This window comes from Melospiza georgiana, chromosome 9 (assembly GCF_028018845.1).
Source record: "Melospiza georgiana isolate bMelGeo1 chromosome 9, bMelGeo1.pri, whole genome shotgun sequence".
NCBI classification, from domain to species: Eukaryota; Metazoa; Chordata; class Aves; order Passeriformes; family Passerellidae; genus Melospiza; species Melospiza georgiana.
Genome location: NC_080438.1, coordinates 11469931 through 11488237, shown reverse-complemented (window position 1 = coordinate 11488237; position 18307 = coordinate 11469931). Strand labels below are relative to the sequence as shown.

Here is an 18307-nt window from a genome sequence, read left to right as displayed (position 1 = left end):
AAGGTTTGCCATTTCTTTCTGACTCGGTGTGTATAACTGGACAAGGTGTCAATTTGTAAGTGCTAATTGTAAGTATACATTATCTGTGCTCTCATGTGGTTGTAGATAACTTCCAGGAGAACCACGTGTTTATATCCATAGACACATCCCTGGACACTGCACAGAAAGGGCTAAGGAATGAAAAAATTGGGACTCTTCCCATAAAAAATACACACAGATAAGAGAAAACAGTGGGAATAACTGCAGTACTGCTCCAGCCATGGTGCCCTCAGCTCTCTATTCATACATCCTTGTTGTCTTGAGATTAGTGACACTCTCAGCTCAACATGTGAGATCCTTGCTCATTTTTTCTCCATTTAAAAAAGGGGGGAAAAAAACCACCTCAGGCCAGATTTTTCATATTACTAACTAAAGATCTACAGGTTGGGAAACGTTTCCCTGATGTTAACCTGCAGTCCAGATTCAGATGCACTCTTGTAGATCAAGTATTGAAGAGAGAAAGCAAGGGCACAAGCTGAGGTTTTACACCTGCTTGTTTCCAGCTAACAGTCACTCCACAACACACAGCTGTACTGTTCTAGCACACTCCATATTATCCAAAGCAAGAAGGTACTGACAGCTCTATTTCCTGGTTCTGGACAAGATTGGGCCAAAATAAAACATGGTACTGAAAGAGAGGGCACAAAGACAATTATGACCCTCAATTCTCCCTTTCACACATATATGAAATACACAGTGATTCAGAATCCCCCTGAACTAAGCAGAAGACTTAAATTTCTTTGAAGAAAGGACAGAAAATGAGGATACCTTTTGACAGAAGTTACTAGCTTCCTTTAAAAAAAGTCCACAGTTTTGCCCTGATTAAAAGCAAAACATTCATTTTAAAATATTAGATATAACAATTTATTGAAAAAGTTATTTGCGAGAAACAGAGCTATGTATGCAGCTGAAGGAAAAGTTTAAAACCAGGAGCAATGTGCAATGCTCAGAATGTTATCTAAGACTTCAAAGCAGCAGCTGTGAAGAATCAAAACTCAGAAATGAAGATCATAGGAAGCAGGACCTTATCAAGTAAAATGTGAGAGTAATAGACCAAGTAACAAACCATGAAGTGTGGGGGCATGAAATTATGATAAAATTCTTACTGAGCAGAAAAAAATGAACTTCCAAAAAGCAGGGAAAAACATTTTGTAAGAGTATTCACTTTTTTTCGCCTGTTATAAAAACTCAGTGTGGCTGACGGAATTAATACTTGAAAGCTATGTTTGGGAAATATGGTGAGATTTACCAGGTTGATTTTAGCTAAATTCAGCTTGCTGTGAGTTTTACCTCATTCCCAGTCAGCTGAGCACGCACCAGACAGAACAGTGGAATTAGCACCTACTGAAAGTGTGTCTGAAGCTTGTTAAATCCACTTTATGTTAAAACAACAACAGTGAATTTCAGCAAATATACAGCTTCATCAAAAATCAAAACATTTTGTAAATAATAGGTAGTCATTCCTGGGGTTGATGATGATGATGGTAGCATCATGAAAACATAACCTTGTATGAGCTGACAAATACTCCACTTACCTCAAATCCTGACTTCAGCAGTCATCGGCAGCAGGAATTTCTGGCAAACAGGAAGAAGCATGAAGGATTTCTTCTTCATTTTCTTAGTCACCATGAAATAAACTGGCTTTCTGAGCTGGACTGCTGGGGTTGCTGGCTGCTGAACAGAGAGAGACACCCAACTGACATAAGCTTGACCTCAGTGATACCTTATGGCAATACCTTTCAAATTTTAGTGAGACAATGAGTGAAAGGTATTTTATTTTTCTTGCCTTAAATATTTTTCCATGGTCGAGCCAGTACCTCCTCAGATAAGGAAGGAACAAAGAATAATGCATCTCTGTTTACATCTGGTACACCATTTATCATTACATAGACTTGACCTTATCCACTCCTCCAGTCTTCTTTTAAATGACAAATCCTGATCTCTCTGATCTTATCATAAAACCATGCCACATCTCTGGTCATCTGTGCTTTCTCTTCTGGTTCTGTGATGTCATTTTTTTATTTGGTGAGGCTAAAACTCCACATGATATTCTAGACATGACAACAACATGGCTCTTTACAATAACATAAAAATGTGCCTCTTCTATGTTTTGTTATTCTCTAGATCAGTCCTTGAGTCCTTTTTTAAGACTGTACCACAGTTAAAACATCTCTTCTGGCCTCAAGGCTGACTTAAATTGCAGGTTATATGTTACAGTAGTTAGTTCAGAAACATCATATTTGAGTTCCTGTAAAATACTTCTTGGGGCAACATTTCCTCATAGCAATTCTTGTTCAATACCATTTACCTCAGATGCTAACAGACTTAGAGAAAATTGCTCAGCAGGTGAGAATCACTCTTTCTTCGTTGTGAACATCAGTGAAAACAATTAACTTAGTATTCAATATTAAATTAATTATTAATTTGTCATAGTATTAATAATACCTCAATTTCCTATCTTCCCAGTTATCTCTCTGGGCCTCCTGCTTCCAGTGTGATGGTTTTAACAAAAAACAATTTCTAACTTCTGTGTCCATAGGAAGTTGATTCTCAAAATACTGTGGTTTATATTTAAATTGGCAGATTTTATGCTTTTCTTCCCATCTTTCTCCATTGAGAAGACTTACATGTTTGAAGGGTATCTTTCCAAAATCATCTACATTCTGTTGTTTTCAATTTCACATTGGGGTTTAGGATTTTTTTTTTTTTTTTTTTTTTTGCTTATAAGAGAGCTAATTTTTATAAGTTACAAAAAAAGAAATGAGTTATATATGATTATTCTGAGCCTCTCATACACTTGTCCTCCAGCTGCTTCCATGCTGTTTGCATGCATATCTTTTTAGATGTTCTTTTCACTTTTCTTTTATCTAACTTCTTCATTTTCATTTCCTCGCTCTCTCAAAGTTAAATATTACTGCAGTGGATTTTTTTTTTATCCTTTTCCTTCTCCACAAGCATGTTGAGTTTCAGTCCAGAAGTGGTTCTCTGATAACTACTTCTTGAATTGTGTCCTATGCACTGCTTCAGAACTAAATCAGCTTCTCTTCTTGTGGGTTGTCTCATTCTTAGGTACAAGCAGCAGTCGTTTATGGTATGTAAATCTTCGTTTCTTTTGCCACTTCCTGATTATGGCTGTATGTGTTGGAGCACATGAAGTTTTACATTACTGTGTAAACTCTCTGCACAGCCAGTGCAATTTCACTTAACTTGTTGCCTTTATGTCACCATCTCCATCGTGTGGCCAGCAGTGCAGCCCTGGTGTTGTACTCTCCCTAGTCAGGTGTGGATTCTGAAATAGCTCCTGGAACATGTTGCTAGAAATAACTTCCCTTCATATATTACTTCAGTTCTCTGGGGGCACTTTGTATAATCCAGTAATACAGTGTTCCTTTGATACTTCTCCTTCCTCTAATTTTCAAAGACCATCTTTTTCATCTAAGACCAAATTATTTAAAAATTTAAATATATTTGAAGTTTACATGAATATGCTTAAATAAGATACAGTTAAAAATAGTTGTATAAATGAAACACTGAAATTTTTTTCTTCTTTCCACAAAATAAAAATATACTCTTTCTTGAGATTCTCTGAATTTGTGAAATTTGTTCAGATTCAACAAGAAGCTTAATGACTATTTCTAAATCTTTCCCAGCTGGAACTTCTTTTATTTCCATAGCTCTGTCTTGGCCATTTTTTGTGGCCAGTAAGACTTTATCATACCTTTTCAAGCTACAGCTCCTGAAACAGAAGACCATTGCAGATTATTCTGTAGTCATAGCGGAAACCTTGACTCAAAGCTGTTTTCTTTATCCATTTATCTCTTCACCATTTTAAGTCACCCTGACTTCTTCAGGAGAATGCAAAACATATTTCCATGCTTTTCCTATGAAAGACAGCAAGTACTCTGTTGTTTACTGGCACTAACAATATTTCTCCATTTGTCTCCACACAGCATTTATTTTATATTTCCACTCTATCTTATTGACTATTTTGTGATTACATTCATTCCCTTGTGCTGCCACATTCTATAGCTAGTTTTTTCTGCAATATGTTTTGACACACAAAGTGAACTTATTGAATTTCTCTCTACTTGGTATTACAGGATAGCTTTTCTCCTCAGCAGTTGTATGTGTCTGACAGCACTAGCCCTTTTCTTCCTCTCATTGTTTAGATCATCTTTGGCACTTAGGTTCTTTGCTCCATCAGACAGAGCTGTCTCAGACTGCACTGAGCTGCCCTGCATCAAAGCCTGCTCGCTTTGTGTCAGTCCCTTCACCACCAATAACCTGTATCAGAAGTGCCCCACACTCAGCAGAACTCCCAGCTGTTACATGACTGTCGTAATTCATTGTTCAACATGAAACAAAGGATTGGCCTTTGGGAAACATTGGTGGTTCTTTTCACTCAAGAGTCAGGCAGACAATCTCAGTTTACCAAATTTCTCCTGCAGTGGGTCCCCCTGCCATGGTACAGCCTCTGTCTCAGCAGCACAGCCTTAAACCTCCCTGAAAGGCAAAAGACTTACAAGGCATCCATGCAGGATGGATGCAGAAACAGTTTCTGGCAAAACTTATGGCACCTCCAGAAGTGCACTGGTATTACCCTCACTGATGTTCAGTTTTCCCCATAAATACTTGCTGACACAAAGCCATCCTGAAGGACCAGCATAAATGAAGTTGTCCAAGAAGTTGCACTTTCTAGTCAGGAATCCAGGTAACAAGGATCCCTCTAACTGAAAGGATCACATATCCTGCTTTCCAGTCAAAGCAGACTCATAAACTAGACAGTGTCCCATTTTCTAAGGGCCCATTCTCCCAAGTACCTGGAAGTTTTCCAGTGTCTTCTCTATGACTTGATTTGAAGGAATAGGACACTTATATTGAAGTTATAAAATTTTGCTCCTTGATGTTTTTGACAATGTGTTTCAAAGAGAAAAAGTAAGATATCAATCAATAAGTTACAAAACAGCAAAGCTTCATATTGCTCCTATTTTATATTTATATTACATACCAATATTAGTAGTATGTAATATACCTTCTGTAAGTCCATGAAGCTTACAGAAGGTATAAAGCCACAGGAACATGTCACACAGAAGGCTGGGAAACTTAGTGTGAGGACAAAACTGCAGTGTATCAACAGCATTGAGGTAAACAGGAGTGTCAGGAAAAACTGCAAAATCTGCAACTGAGAAACTCGTTTTCCTTCAACTGGGTATCCAGTGCAATAGCCAGCAAAACATTGCAGGTACATACTTAAAAACAATATATTATAAATAACATGCTGTATTTTTTTTTAAATGGGACTTGAAAAATTATCCTTCAGCACTCTACCCTCTTGCATGACCCTGCTGAGCTGGTCGGTTGTGCTGGCTGTGGTGACATCTGTTGCTGGGAAATGTTTCTGTATGTCACTGGTTTCAAACAACTCTGGTTTTGCCATATACAGTGAAATGAAAGAGACTTCTGGTCCTTAAGCAGCAGCAGCATGGGAAGGCTGTCTGTTTTAAGATATTCAAAGTGCTAAAAATAGTCTGAGTTTCAGGCTTTTCAAAGTTTCTAATATTCTATCAATAAATTACAATTACTTGAAAAAGAAAATCTTTTGATCTCACTGGGTGTTTCCTAAGCAGAGTTATCAATACTGGTTTGGACTCACTAAAACATAACATGGAGAAGTCCAAATTTTAAAAGATGTTACCCAATAAAACAATAGCTATTTCCTCTGTCCCATTTATTTCTGGTAATATCGCTTGGGAAAGCAGAGGTGAGGGATAACAAACTTCATCAAAGCAGTTCCTTTGCTATGAATTCAATCTATACAGAGGAACAACTGCAAAATTAACAGTAGCAGGAGTTCTGGGGCTCTTGCAATGAAACAGATGAAATTTCCAAAGAATTTTCTTTCACTGTGTGTAATCCTTTGTCTGACTACAGGTTTAACAATCCATGAAAAGTTTACTCCTATGATCATAATGATCACTCCCTTTGAGGGATTACAAGACACCAGTATCATGGAGCTTCTCAGGGCTTTAAATTGCTAGAGAATTCAGAAGTTCTGAAATTGATGCTGAGCATCTGATATTGCAATCATTCCTCAATGGAAGAGCTGCAAAGGGAAGAAAGACTCACTGCAGGGAGTCATGCTGCAGGGCAGATATTCTAGCAAAAGACTGGATGAGGCATTAACATCCCTGCTCTGACTCTGCTATGAAAAGCTCTGTATTTTGTTCCTGTTTAAGAGTCCTGCCAGAAGCACATGCAGGCACTGACAATGGAGGTGCTAAGAGGGTCTGCAGGGTATGACCTGCCCTGACACTGGAAGCAGCAGTGTGGTCCTTCTCACTGAAAGCTTGATCCATTTCTTTGTGTTAAGGATTTCACACTGACACAAACTAGAGACAGAATCAAAAACTTGCTTTCTTCGCTAGCATCTGATTTGCTTTTTTCTTCATCTCAATAGCCAGCTCCATGGTAGCTAAGAGCTAAAACAACCCATTTCTGGAAGTAGGGGAAATGAGAAAATTACAGGGCAGTTGCAGAAGATCATACGAAAGGAAAACACCAGATTTTTTTTCCTCTCAAGTAATGCATATATATTTAGATGCACTTACAGTGAACATGTAATATACCAAACCACCGCCTTCAAGTCAAAAATAATAAATAGTATTAGTGACTTTTTTCTGCAATATTTGCAATTTCAGGGGCAGTATCAACCTCTGAACTTATTTTGCATGCTTTACTTGATGTGCCTTCACTATAAATCTATTACCATTAGTAACCATCCCAGTGATTTCAACTGGAAGATAATTTAGGCTGAACATTGCTTTGGTTTAACAACTGAATAGATGTAAATTGAATCCCTTTTTGTACCTTGTTCAATAGAATTGTCCATCAAAGGAGGCCTGATCCTTCATCTCTCTAACCTGTCCCCATCACTTCACTGCTGCAGAGTACTCACACATTTCAGTACAAGGCTGACTGGAAACGATCCACACCGTGTAACACCAGGTTCAAGCCAAGGGCCAGCAGTGGGGGGATGACCCCACAGCCTGTGGGTGTCCCCAGCAGTGGGGGGATGACCCCACAGCCTGTGGGTGTCCCCAGCAGTGGGGGATGACCCCACAGCCTGTGGGTGTCCCCAGCAGTGCAGGGATGACCCCACAGTCCCCAGCAGTGGTGGCATGGGCAGAGCCCTGCACTCGGGCCCTTGCCTGCCTCCACACCGACAGAGGAGGAGAGCAGAATCACACCTCCTGTGCCTGATTACCTAAGGACTTGCAGCAAATCCAGCTCAGCTGAATTCAAGAGCTAGCCTCAATATGTAACTCCAGATCTCACACAAACACTCCTTCTAAGAATAATTTCCCCATCATATGTGCGGTTTTCTCAGAGTGTTAATAGATCCTGCTTCGTGGCCCTACATAACCAGCTCCTTTTCCAGACAAACTCAGAAGTGTCATTCTCACTCTCTTTAGTAAGAAGGGCATAAAGTAGTGCACTATCAAGGCCAGTTACCTCACACAGGGATACCTGGTAGTACAAAAACCAGTCTGGTTACAGAACACCACACCAGCTAAGAAACTTTGTACAGAAATAGCAAAACAGCTTTTGAAACAGAACCTGAAGATATCTTTGCAAGGTTAATACAGAGCCCTCAGGCTAGCAGGCATCTTGTGTTCATTATTCTCTGCCCAGGAAGCATTTATCACTATGAATTCATTGAAAATTTTGAAGTACGATAATATGAGGCAAGCAGACTTGCAGGAAAACCTCTTCCTTTGCTACAATCTGTTCAGGAGAGAAAGGAAAGGATATTTGTATGTGTGTGTAGGAGACAGAGAGGTTTGAGGCGGGGGAGTATACCCAGAGGAAATACAAATACCATTTCACAGCACAAGTGTGACTGTGAGAACACAGTTTTTGTCTTTTATCTAATATTTGTGTAGGTTCCATGAGTGTATAAAGGAAAGCAAATCCTGCTAATTTAAACCAGCTACAATGACTTGCAAAACTTGAAACAAGCTGCTATTGAAACTTCAAGGAAAAATACTTGAAAATTCATTGTCTTTTTGACATTTAAAATAAGGGGATAGATGTTCTCTTAAATTATCTTAACCAAAAATAAAGCACTTTTTGTTACTATTGGAACTATGACCACATTGTTTTATTATGAGGATATTTGCATTTAGCTTTCAATACCTCATGGTGCTAAACTTTTGGAAAATACACGTTAATCTCAGCAGAAGTAGAAATAATTAAGTTTGCAAACAGCATCTGAGTGTGGTGCTGGGTGAGCAGCAGGTGCCGTCCATGGTGCTCTGCCAGGCCACAGCTTCCATTGGCTATGAAACCCAGGAGCTGCAATTCTGATATGTGTCCCAGGACTGATGTGGGGAAACATAACAAGTCTAGCTTTGGTCCCCATTCTGCAAATTCTCTTACTTCAGCATTGTCTTAGCCATGCCACAAGTGACGATTTTTCCCAGCTTGACTCTGCAACCTTGCTGACATTGAATATCATTTATTCTCAACACATTCCTTCACTTAATTGCAGAGTGAAGTCCATGCTGTCTCTGAGTAAGGCAGAACTTTAAGATAGATGAAAGAAGTGTAGCAGATGTTTAATGGAGAAACAGACAGATTTCTGCAAGAAAATGCATGCCACAAAATCAATAAAACTTTAAAAATGCAAACTGTATTTAAGGAAGAGGATGCAAATACCCAGGATTTCAATACTGATCTGCTGTTTCTGACTAACCCAAGTGATGAGCCACAGTCCATTAACAATGGCATTTAATCTTAAGGAAATGGCATTTCAGGAAAGATTTCATATCCATAGTTTTGTGCTGCACACAAAGCCTAGCTTTCAGGGCAGACCTGACTAGAAGCCAGTTCTTGAGATTGCATTATACAGCATGAGATCTCACACTGCTTATCCAGTGAAGGAGTTTACTCCTTAACAGCCCCTCCTCTTACGGTAAATTTCACCTGTCTTTGGAATGGTTTCCTTGCATTAATTCGGTTTAGGAATTGAAATGAACACAGAAAAAAAAATAAATCGATGAGAGGCTTAATCAATACGGCCAACCTACTGCATTAGATTGTTTCACTCAATTACATTTCTTTTACATAGCTTAATTTAGATAACTGTCAGGTAAAAGAGGGGAAAAATAGTTCTATACAATTAATGCAACAGAAGGTACCAACTGATTTAAGCAGCTGGCCAAAGCAGTTAGCAGTGCATCTATCCCTTGGTTAAATTACTCTCCTGGATCTGCATAATACATGCATGACTGATATTTTTATCTAGAGCATTAAACCTAATGGCTGGTTAGTTGAAATACAAAACTGTTTTGAACAAATTCATGAAGTTCAGAGAGCTGGTATAGATCCCATCTGTCAATGCATTTTAGTGGTCCCTGCAGCCCCATACTGAAAAATCTAAAAGACTGCATTTATAAAGGACTGGGCACATAATGGCAGATGCTTGAGTTTAACTATGTATTGATAAAGAATTCTAAAGATGTTTTCAGAATCTTAGGTGTAATAGCTCACCCAACTACAGCAAACAGCTAACTACACTTCTTTGTGTTTTCTTTCTCTGCAGGTATACCCAGTATTTCCAGTATTGGTAGTAAGTAATAAAACCAGTATTGTTCTGCATTGTCATTCAGCTTCATGGATCTGATTTCCCAACATCCCTTTCTGGTGTAGATAATGTTTCTCTGACAGCATGCCCTGTGGTGCAGGGGCTGTTTATTGGCCTTCCTCTCTGGCATTAACATGTAACTGTTATTATGTGGTCAGAGACAATGTCACTCCTTACATCTGCATTCAGCCCCGGATTTTCTGATTGATCTTATCAGCAGATGAGCACCAAGTCCTATAAAACTAGTGTGACACAAAGAATTAAGACACTGTTGCAGAGAAAATATTTGTTGAGCATTTTGAAGAAAAGTGTTTGCTAATAACAGAAGTATAGGACCAATAATTTTCATGTATGTATATGTGTGTGTAAATTCAAAAAGCAAATGGAAAAGTTTATAAATGGAATAGCTTTCATTTTTTTTGAAGTAGATTAGCAAATGCAGCGTATCTGCTGGAATCTGCATTAACTCTAGCAGGCTTTGAACTCGGCTTTACTCCACAAAATAAATAGAATTGTGTTCCTTCACAGAAAAATGCTTTCCTGTATGTAATCAAAGTACCAAAATGCAACTCAAACTATAACAAAACCATGACACTGTTACATAAAGAACTACTATATCAATGAAAGAGATGATTACTTAAACAAAACACGTGGAGAGACCAAGTGCACAGCAGCTGAGCTGTGAGCCTCGGCTGAGCTCCACAGCTGAGGAGTGCACACAGTCATGGCACGTCAGTTAATTGCCAGTAAAGCAGGGAGGGAGAAATGGGATCCCACTGTGGCTCAAGGAAAGAATATTCCCCACAGCCTTAGCTTTGCAGATAGTTTGGGCACAAGTTGCATAATACAGGACAATCACAGTTATAAAATACCACAGTTGTTAAATGCAATTTGCCATACCTGATACCCAAGTGAAAAGTTTTTCACAATTTGGGTAAAACTGTCTCACTTCTTATGATGCAGGGTCAGGACTATAAATTTTTAATCAATTCAGTTTACTTAAGCTGATGAATAGCACTGATTTGTCAAGCTCTAGACAGGCAAGTTAAATGCCATCAAAACTCTCTCCCTTGCAAGTGCAAGCAGCATTAGCAGTTGAATGCCACAGCATCTGTTTTCTGCTTTAAATAGAACAACAGCATCAATGACAATAATGTGCAAATGAAAGCCTTCAATCTTAATAATGTCATTTGCCTGCTCTAGTGTCTGCTCTGGTATTTGCATGCCTGCAGATTCACAGTGATGTGCTATTTTCAAAACTTCGTGTTTATACATAATACATTACAAAAAAAAATTAACTAAATGAAAGAGAATAAGTTTATGTCACCATTCTCAGAAATACTCCTGCCGCTAATAACAGAAATGGGATGAATGGGAAATAGTTCTTTGGAGTTTGATTGTGCTATAGTTTCTTAGTACTACTGTGTTGCATGGTCTATATGGTTGTGTTTTCACTTCACCCTCCATACAGCCTTCGTCACCACATCTACCATTTCTGAGCATCAGCAGATGTTGGCCTTTGAAAACTTAATAGGGAAACTCAAATACCTTTTGAACTATGGTGAGCTGAAAGGATGCATTGTTGACCTCTTTGTATTTTACACTGGGATGATTAGTACAGTTTATTTATTACAGATAGAGAAAATTCTGTTTAACATTCTATAGGAAATACAAGAATTTATGCAAATCTGTGTTTTATCTTTAGTCTGCTGTTAATGTCTTGGGATAATATGTGGTAGAATTCAACATGTTTCTTTGTCTACCTGAAAAGGGTGAAGTATGAGCATCTCTTCATGAGGACAAGTAAATACTGATACTCTGCTTGCTTTTTCCATGTGATTTTTCTTAAATATCTCAGGGGAGAAATAAGTCTACTTGCTTAATGTTCTGAACACCTCTCCTATAACATAGGAATAGCAGAATTTTTGTTAAACAAGGATAGAATCCATAAATTTATCCTGTTCTCAAATAGAATTTAACAGAAGTCCAATTAACACACAAAACCAAACAAGATTAATTAGTCGTGGCTGCTTTAATGGATTCTGCATGATTTTTGTTTTGCCTATACTAACACAGTATTTGTTTTCGTATCAGCAGAGTTTTTCCCCATCTGGGGGCAGGAAGTTACTCTCAGGAGATACAGTTTGGGTTTCATTTTACCTGGCAGCAAACACCTACAGGGGGGTATTGGCTTTTGTGTGCTCCCAGATTTTTCTAGTTTATAAAGAGGATGGGGTTGGGGCAGGGGAGTTAGAATCACTAAATTTCCAGCATGCAAAGAAGATGCCACCTCAAGCAATGCTCATTTAACACTTTTTTGAGACTGCAATGAAAGCCAGCAAATAATAAAATATATTCACCTGTGTGCACATATATGTATTATTCTCTTTTTTCCTTGTTTTTTTTTTTTACCTCAAAGAATTTTGTATTAAAGCAGCTTAGCACTAAAATTTGAACACAAAAAACCAGTGGTCATTAGTAAACATCCTTTCTGATCATCTAGAAGAAAACAAAGCAAACAAAAAAAACCCAAAAACAACAACCCAGAGCTTTCCCATTAAGGTTATTTGTACCTGCTGTTGTCTATCAGTTGAATAATAGGTTCTCTGATCATTTCCAGCATTCTTGATTGCAGTGCTGGCTCTTTCAGCATTTTTCAGCCATGTCTGAAAAAATACTGGTAAAAGTGTTAGCAATTAATGAGTCCCAAAACCATTTGATAATTTTAATCAATGCTTACATACAGTATGTAAATATCCTGAAAACTGCATTATTTTACTTGCTAAAATAATGATTGTACAAATTTTACATAGACCAGTGCATCAAAATGTTCATTATTGTGATGAAATACCAACACTACTAATCTGTACATGGATGCCTTCAAAAAATTGAATCTTCTAAACTATTGCTTCTTTTTTTTTGCAAAGCATAATTCCACTAATTATGCTAAACAGTTTGTTACAGAGGGTATAATTAGATAGAGGATAAGATAGACATGATGTGCAAATAGCTCTGTGTGGGCGATTATCACCTTAAAGCCTGCTGCTGGCAGATGAGTCAGAGTTTAGAGACAGACCATGCACCCAAGTGCAAGATGCAATCACAATAACCAAACAATATTTTCTGCTTTGTTCTCTATGTTTTTGTTCTTCCTTATAGTCAATTTTAAATTAAGATAACTTTTTTTTTTTAATGATAATGACTGCAAGATGAAGTAATAAAAAAAAAAAAAAAAGACTGAATGGGCACTTTCTTATTTTATCGTTTTCTTAACCTTGAAAAATCTCATAGGTATTTTTCTGGAGCTAAAATAGTGTAAAATAGTGTCTGGATGAGCTTTGTTTGTTTTTCACATTTGTAATGAAATTCTAATGTGGTAAATATATATCTTAAAAGGAGGTGAGAGTAAATACTAGTGGATTTTCTTCTCTTTTTTAATAACAACACAAAGTATTTTGGACCTGATTTTTGCCCTTTTGCAGTAACCAAGAAGTTCTCTTATTAAATCTTCAGTCGTGTGAGCAAAGCCATTACCATGCCGAACTCTAGACTAGAGTCCATACCCAACACGTCAGCAGGGCATAAACATGCATAACTAGGTTGTACATTACTTTTCTATCATTATTTGAGGTCAAGTTTTACAGAAAGCTGTACTGTTGAAGGACCATTAAGATATTTATCTCCTTAAAACATTCAAATATTGTCTTCAGACTGTATCTATTAGTTTGGACATATAAGCATTTCAATTTAATTTTATCCAAATCTGACCTTCTAATAAATAATACAGTTAATCAGGCTTCCAGTCTAAGGCAATCACCTTATCTAGATAACTGATTATAATATCAAGCCAGTAGTTGTTTTCCCTCCGTTAATGCTTTGAAGCTCTTGGAATCTTTTGCTTTAAAAATTCAATTTTACACTGTATTAAAACATTACTGAGCTGAAAGAAAATACAAACAGCCTTTGTAGTATGATGTGCTCATTTGAATACTGGATCTGAGAGAAATTTACATTCCAAATAATTCCATTACAGATAGTTGTACCTGGTAGGAGTCCCAACAAAGGCAGTTTCCTGCTCTATAGTAGGGTGTGACCCTACTATAGGGTGAGGAAGCAGAACTGAGCCCAACACAGAGCAGAAACTGCCTCTTTGCTAAAATTGCTGTAACAAATACATAAATAAATCAAGTGATTTCAAGGGCAGGGTCAGAAACCACCAGTGCTGCCCCAGGGAGCACTGCCAGGTCCTTGCGTGGGATTTGGGAGAGCCTTTGTTTCAGTTTTGCTTTTGCCAGATCCACCAATTTTAACAGATAAGAAGATCTGTGCTCAGCAGTGTCAGACACAGCCACTGACAGTTTAGAGTTGTTTCTCATTCCTCTTCCCAGTTTTCCACCATCATCTTATTTTAAATCAGTCTATCAATCTGAAAACACAGTGTTTTCAATGCTTTTTAATGTGCTGCAATATATAGAGAACTACTCAGTTCATAGTTATCTTTCTTTTAACCATTAATAAATAATCTAGTGATAGGATACTCTAGAAAATAACATGGCAACATTTCAATATGTACCATGGTACCCATGCAAAGCACATGGCACTTGATATATGCAAGTTGAGCTTGGTTACTCAGGGAAGTTTATAGAGAGTAGAGATGACCCAAAAAGATATTTTAAAATCTAATTATCTATAAAACTTGGGGAGAAATTGTCAGAAAAAAAAGGAAAAAAATGCATTTCTATGTTACCCTCTAATCTTTTTCTTTCTGTTCCTTAAGACATCAGTTTATTTCACTGACTAAAGCAAAGAATGAGGTTTCCAAATCAGCATAGTGATTTAAAAAAAAAAAAATCTTGATTTACTGTTCATCAGTTGTGAATTACTGCACAGTAATTCCAGGTGATCAGACAATTTTAACATTTTATAGGAAAAAGCAGAACCAGTCCAAATAAAAATAACAACACAACCCCTGCAAACGATCAACAAAGTCATTGATGACAAAGTACCTAAATGTTTCATTCCAAAAATACTGGCATTCATTTTGCACTTCCATAAACATTGTAATGGAAATACTTAAAATTGAAGAATTCCCTCAGCCCTCACTATTTTGAGAATCAGCCAAAAATTTGTTCAAATCAGTGGTATATTTTTTCTGATATCTGAAGGTTTCCAGAGATGGATCCTTGGATTATTTTTAATCCTCTGAAAAGATCACTTTCTTTTTACTCTGCAAGTGGACACATAAAGGACTAATTACATTTAAATTCTTCCAACAGTTATAAAAGCTGTTATGGCTGAGGAGCTACCATAAAACAACCACATCTTCACATTTATGCAGAATTCTCCTTTCTTCAAAGGAACAGGTATGAAACTTCCTACATTGCTCCAAGAAAGATTGCCTAATATTGGCCTACTAATTTTTTAACTTAATAAAGGGTTGATAAAAAAAAAATCAGCATTTCTCTCTTTCAGTGATTTAGATTTTGCAGTTTAATGAAAGCCCTAAAAGGCAAATTTTATGTGAGGCAGATTATCATAGCTTCCAAAAGACCAAAGGAGATAGAAATGCTGTAACAATGACATGATGATTGCAAGAAATGGTGGAATATAACCTGATAGAAACACACTTGGTTACTCCAGCAGCTACTAAATCTGCCTGTGATTTCAGTGAGCATTATTTCTTAAAAATCCTAATTTTTTTGTTCAATATTAGCACCTAAAACAACTGTAATAAGTCCACTGTCCTCAGCAGGCATCTATAATTGAGAACAGATATTTACTGCTGCCTACTCATGGTTTAAAATAGGTAGCAGCAAGGCCAGCTTTCTGTGGCTGGAGACATGAAGTTCTACTGAATCATTAAGTTTATACTGATACATTTTTAATTTTTTTTAAATTGAAAGAAAGTTAGAAAACATCTTAATCAGCATATCTCACTGGGGTTCCTTATTGTTATTAAAAATTAAATTAATAACGATAGTTGCCAACACAAGTGCTCCCTGTCTGCCACTGGTGAGCATTATTTAAGACTTGGAGATTTATGGGTAGTAATTTCCAGCAGCTGCAGTGTCTGTGGGCTGGGCCTGCAGGATCACCTGAGGAGGGGATCGGGCACTGTTGGCTGCAGCGGAGAATTCTGTGCTCCATCACCTCCGCCCTCATCCCTGAGCAGGGACAGCCCCTCTCTCTGGGAATACACTTTCCTTTTACTGCCAGCTCAGTACTTGGTTGGAGTGAGAAACCAACAAAATGCCCATTAATTTCTGCCAAGATCGTGACAGGTTGTTTTCATGTGCAGCTGTCAGGTTGGAATTAGGCTGAAACTCCCCATTCATTTCCTTTATTTCCCCCACTTGAAACCATGATAGAGCCCATGGTGCAGATTGTACTTCCAGTGAATATTTCAGGCAGATTTTCTGCATTTAATATTGGAAGTAGTTCTGATACAGTATGTCAGGGAGGAAATAAAAAAAAAAAAAAGATTGGGAGGAGAAAAAGGAAATTATCATACATCTAATAAATATAACGCAGTAAGTTTTTTCTTACTTCGGAAAATTAAAATTTTTTTTCAGTAGTTACTTTCTACATGTAATTGGCTTTGGAACAATAGTAACTAAAGATGCAAAAATATCCAATGTAAATTTAAAATGTCATATCTGATTTTTTTCTCAGTCACACAGCTTGCATACCTCCACTCTTAAAGATGCCTACAGTAGCTTCACTTTTAAATAATAACACTCAAACATACATTTAGAAACTCTTTTCACATTCCTTAGCCTTGTTTGCCCAGAACAACTGTCATGAAATAGTCTACAGTAGATTAAAATAAAATAGAATTATAGAATACCTACCCCAAGATTCATTTATTATTCTGGTAAATAATGACTCTAATTACAAAAAGCACTTTCCGGGCATGGAACTTCTGGAAAAGATTGGTTTATCTAGTCAGCTCCTCTATAAATAAAGCCCTTGGTGGTAACCACCAAGGACTAGAAATATTTTCACAGGTTGCTGTGAAAGAATAACTAGCTGCTAAATGAATCTTCCCAGTGTCTGTTCAAGGGATGACTCATCTGCTCCAATGTACATGTGGGAATGACATCCAACATTCTTGGACTTGGACTTCTCACCTACCTTTTCAGATAAAACATTTCAAGTCAGTGCCATTAAAAAAACATTCAAAGATAGAAAGAGAGACCTTTATCAAGAAAGCTGTAATCTTGATGGAAATACAGGCCATGAATAAAGGATATGAGTAAAAGATACCCTCTTAACCAAAGACTGAAAAAAGCAGATGACAGAAGCATTAAGTCTAAGGAGCACTAACCACACTGCAAAGCAGCAGCTGGTTTCAGCTGCATATGACCCTCAACAACCTCATCTAACTTTAAAGTTGACCCCGCCATGAGCAAACTGTGGAAATAAATGACCTCCAGAAGTCCCTTCTAATATGGTTATGATTAGCAGTAATAACCAGTAATAATCACTAGTAATAATACTTAAATGGTAATCTCCAGGCACTGTAAACTCCAACTTTATTGTTTTGGGTGCCCATTAAGAAACTCAGTTCAGTGTTATCTAATTTAAAGGGTCAGGGAATTTTTAATTATTTTGCAGTAAGTCACAACCTACATTTTAAGTTTGCTAAAACAAGCACAGATCTATAGCATTTATAAAATTTCTAAAAAATATGTAAATATAATTTTTTCTGCATTACAAGGAATGATATTACTTAGAAAAATCATGATCAGGATAAATTATATATGAAATATTACTGATTATATCAGTTTATGTAAAGTATCTGATTTACTATATAGGACTTACAGTTTATGAAATGACAAATTCCAGAGGGTTAGTCCTAAGGCATTACAAAGTTCTTTGAAACCATTAATTTTAGCTCTGGTAATACCTAGGCCTTTTCAGTTGAAGACCACTATACATATGAATTTTTATAGCAGGTGTGCCACACTGTACTCAACAATACAAGTAGGATATTTGAAGCTCCAGTCTGAAATGTGACCAGTGACAACTCTGATGCTGCACAATGGCTAAAAGAAAAAAAAGGTTCAGGAGACAGCAGGACAACATAGTCCATAATTACTGCTTTTCCTTTTTTAACTCCTGATTTTTATGTTATGCCTAAAATGTTTAGGTCAAGTCTCAGTGTTCCTAAATCTATCAAAATTTGACAGAGAATCAACTGTGCAAGTAATTTGTCAGTGAGTGTCTGATGAGGAGGAAGGTGGTCTGTCAGGTGCTTGGTAGCAGTGTGTCAGTGGAGGGGTGAGGGTTACCACAGCACCTCCCTAGGGACAGCTTGGAGATACTGCTTGTCATGCACTCTAACTGGGGCACTTGCACTTCCTATGTGTGGGAATTGGTGGATCTGTCCTGCAGAAGCAGGTTAACGTCAGTCAATATGTAGACTCTTTGAGAATCTACCAAACTGGTTCCATTTTTCTTTCTTCTGTTTTCTGGATTGATAAGGAAAAAGCACAAAAATGCAAGAATCTGATGTAATTATGTGATTAAATTACAACTTGACCCTTTCAAATGCAGAAGACTGCCTAACAGCAAATGGCACAGTGCAGGTCCCCATCCTTTCCTTTCATTGTTCTTTGT

At 37.4% G+C, this 18307-nt stretch overlaps 1 protein-coding gene across 3 annotated transcripts in view; it reads left to right on the top strand.

The window, feature by feature from the left end:
- The window catches only part of NTNG1 (netrin G1), a 147881-nt gene that overhangs the window by 90266 nt on the left and 39308 nt on the right, over positions 1–18307 (top strand). For all 3 annotated transcript variants that reach the window (XM_058029906.1, XM_058029904.1, XM_058029905.1), the window contains exon 5: positions 9644–9670. In XM_058029906.1, the coding sequence (XP_057885889.1) occupies positions 9644–9670 (27 nt within the window). The remainder of the gene's footprint in view (positions 1–9643; positions 9671–18307) is intronic.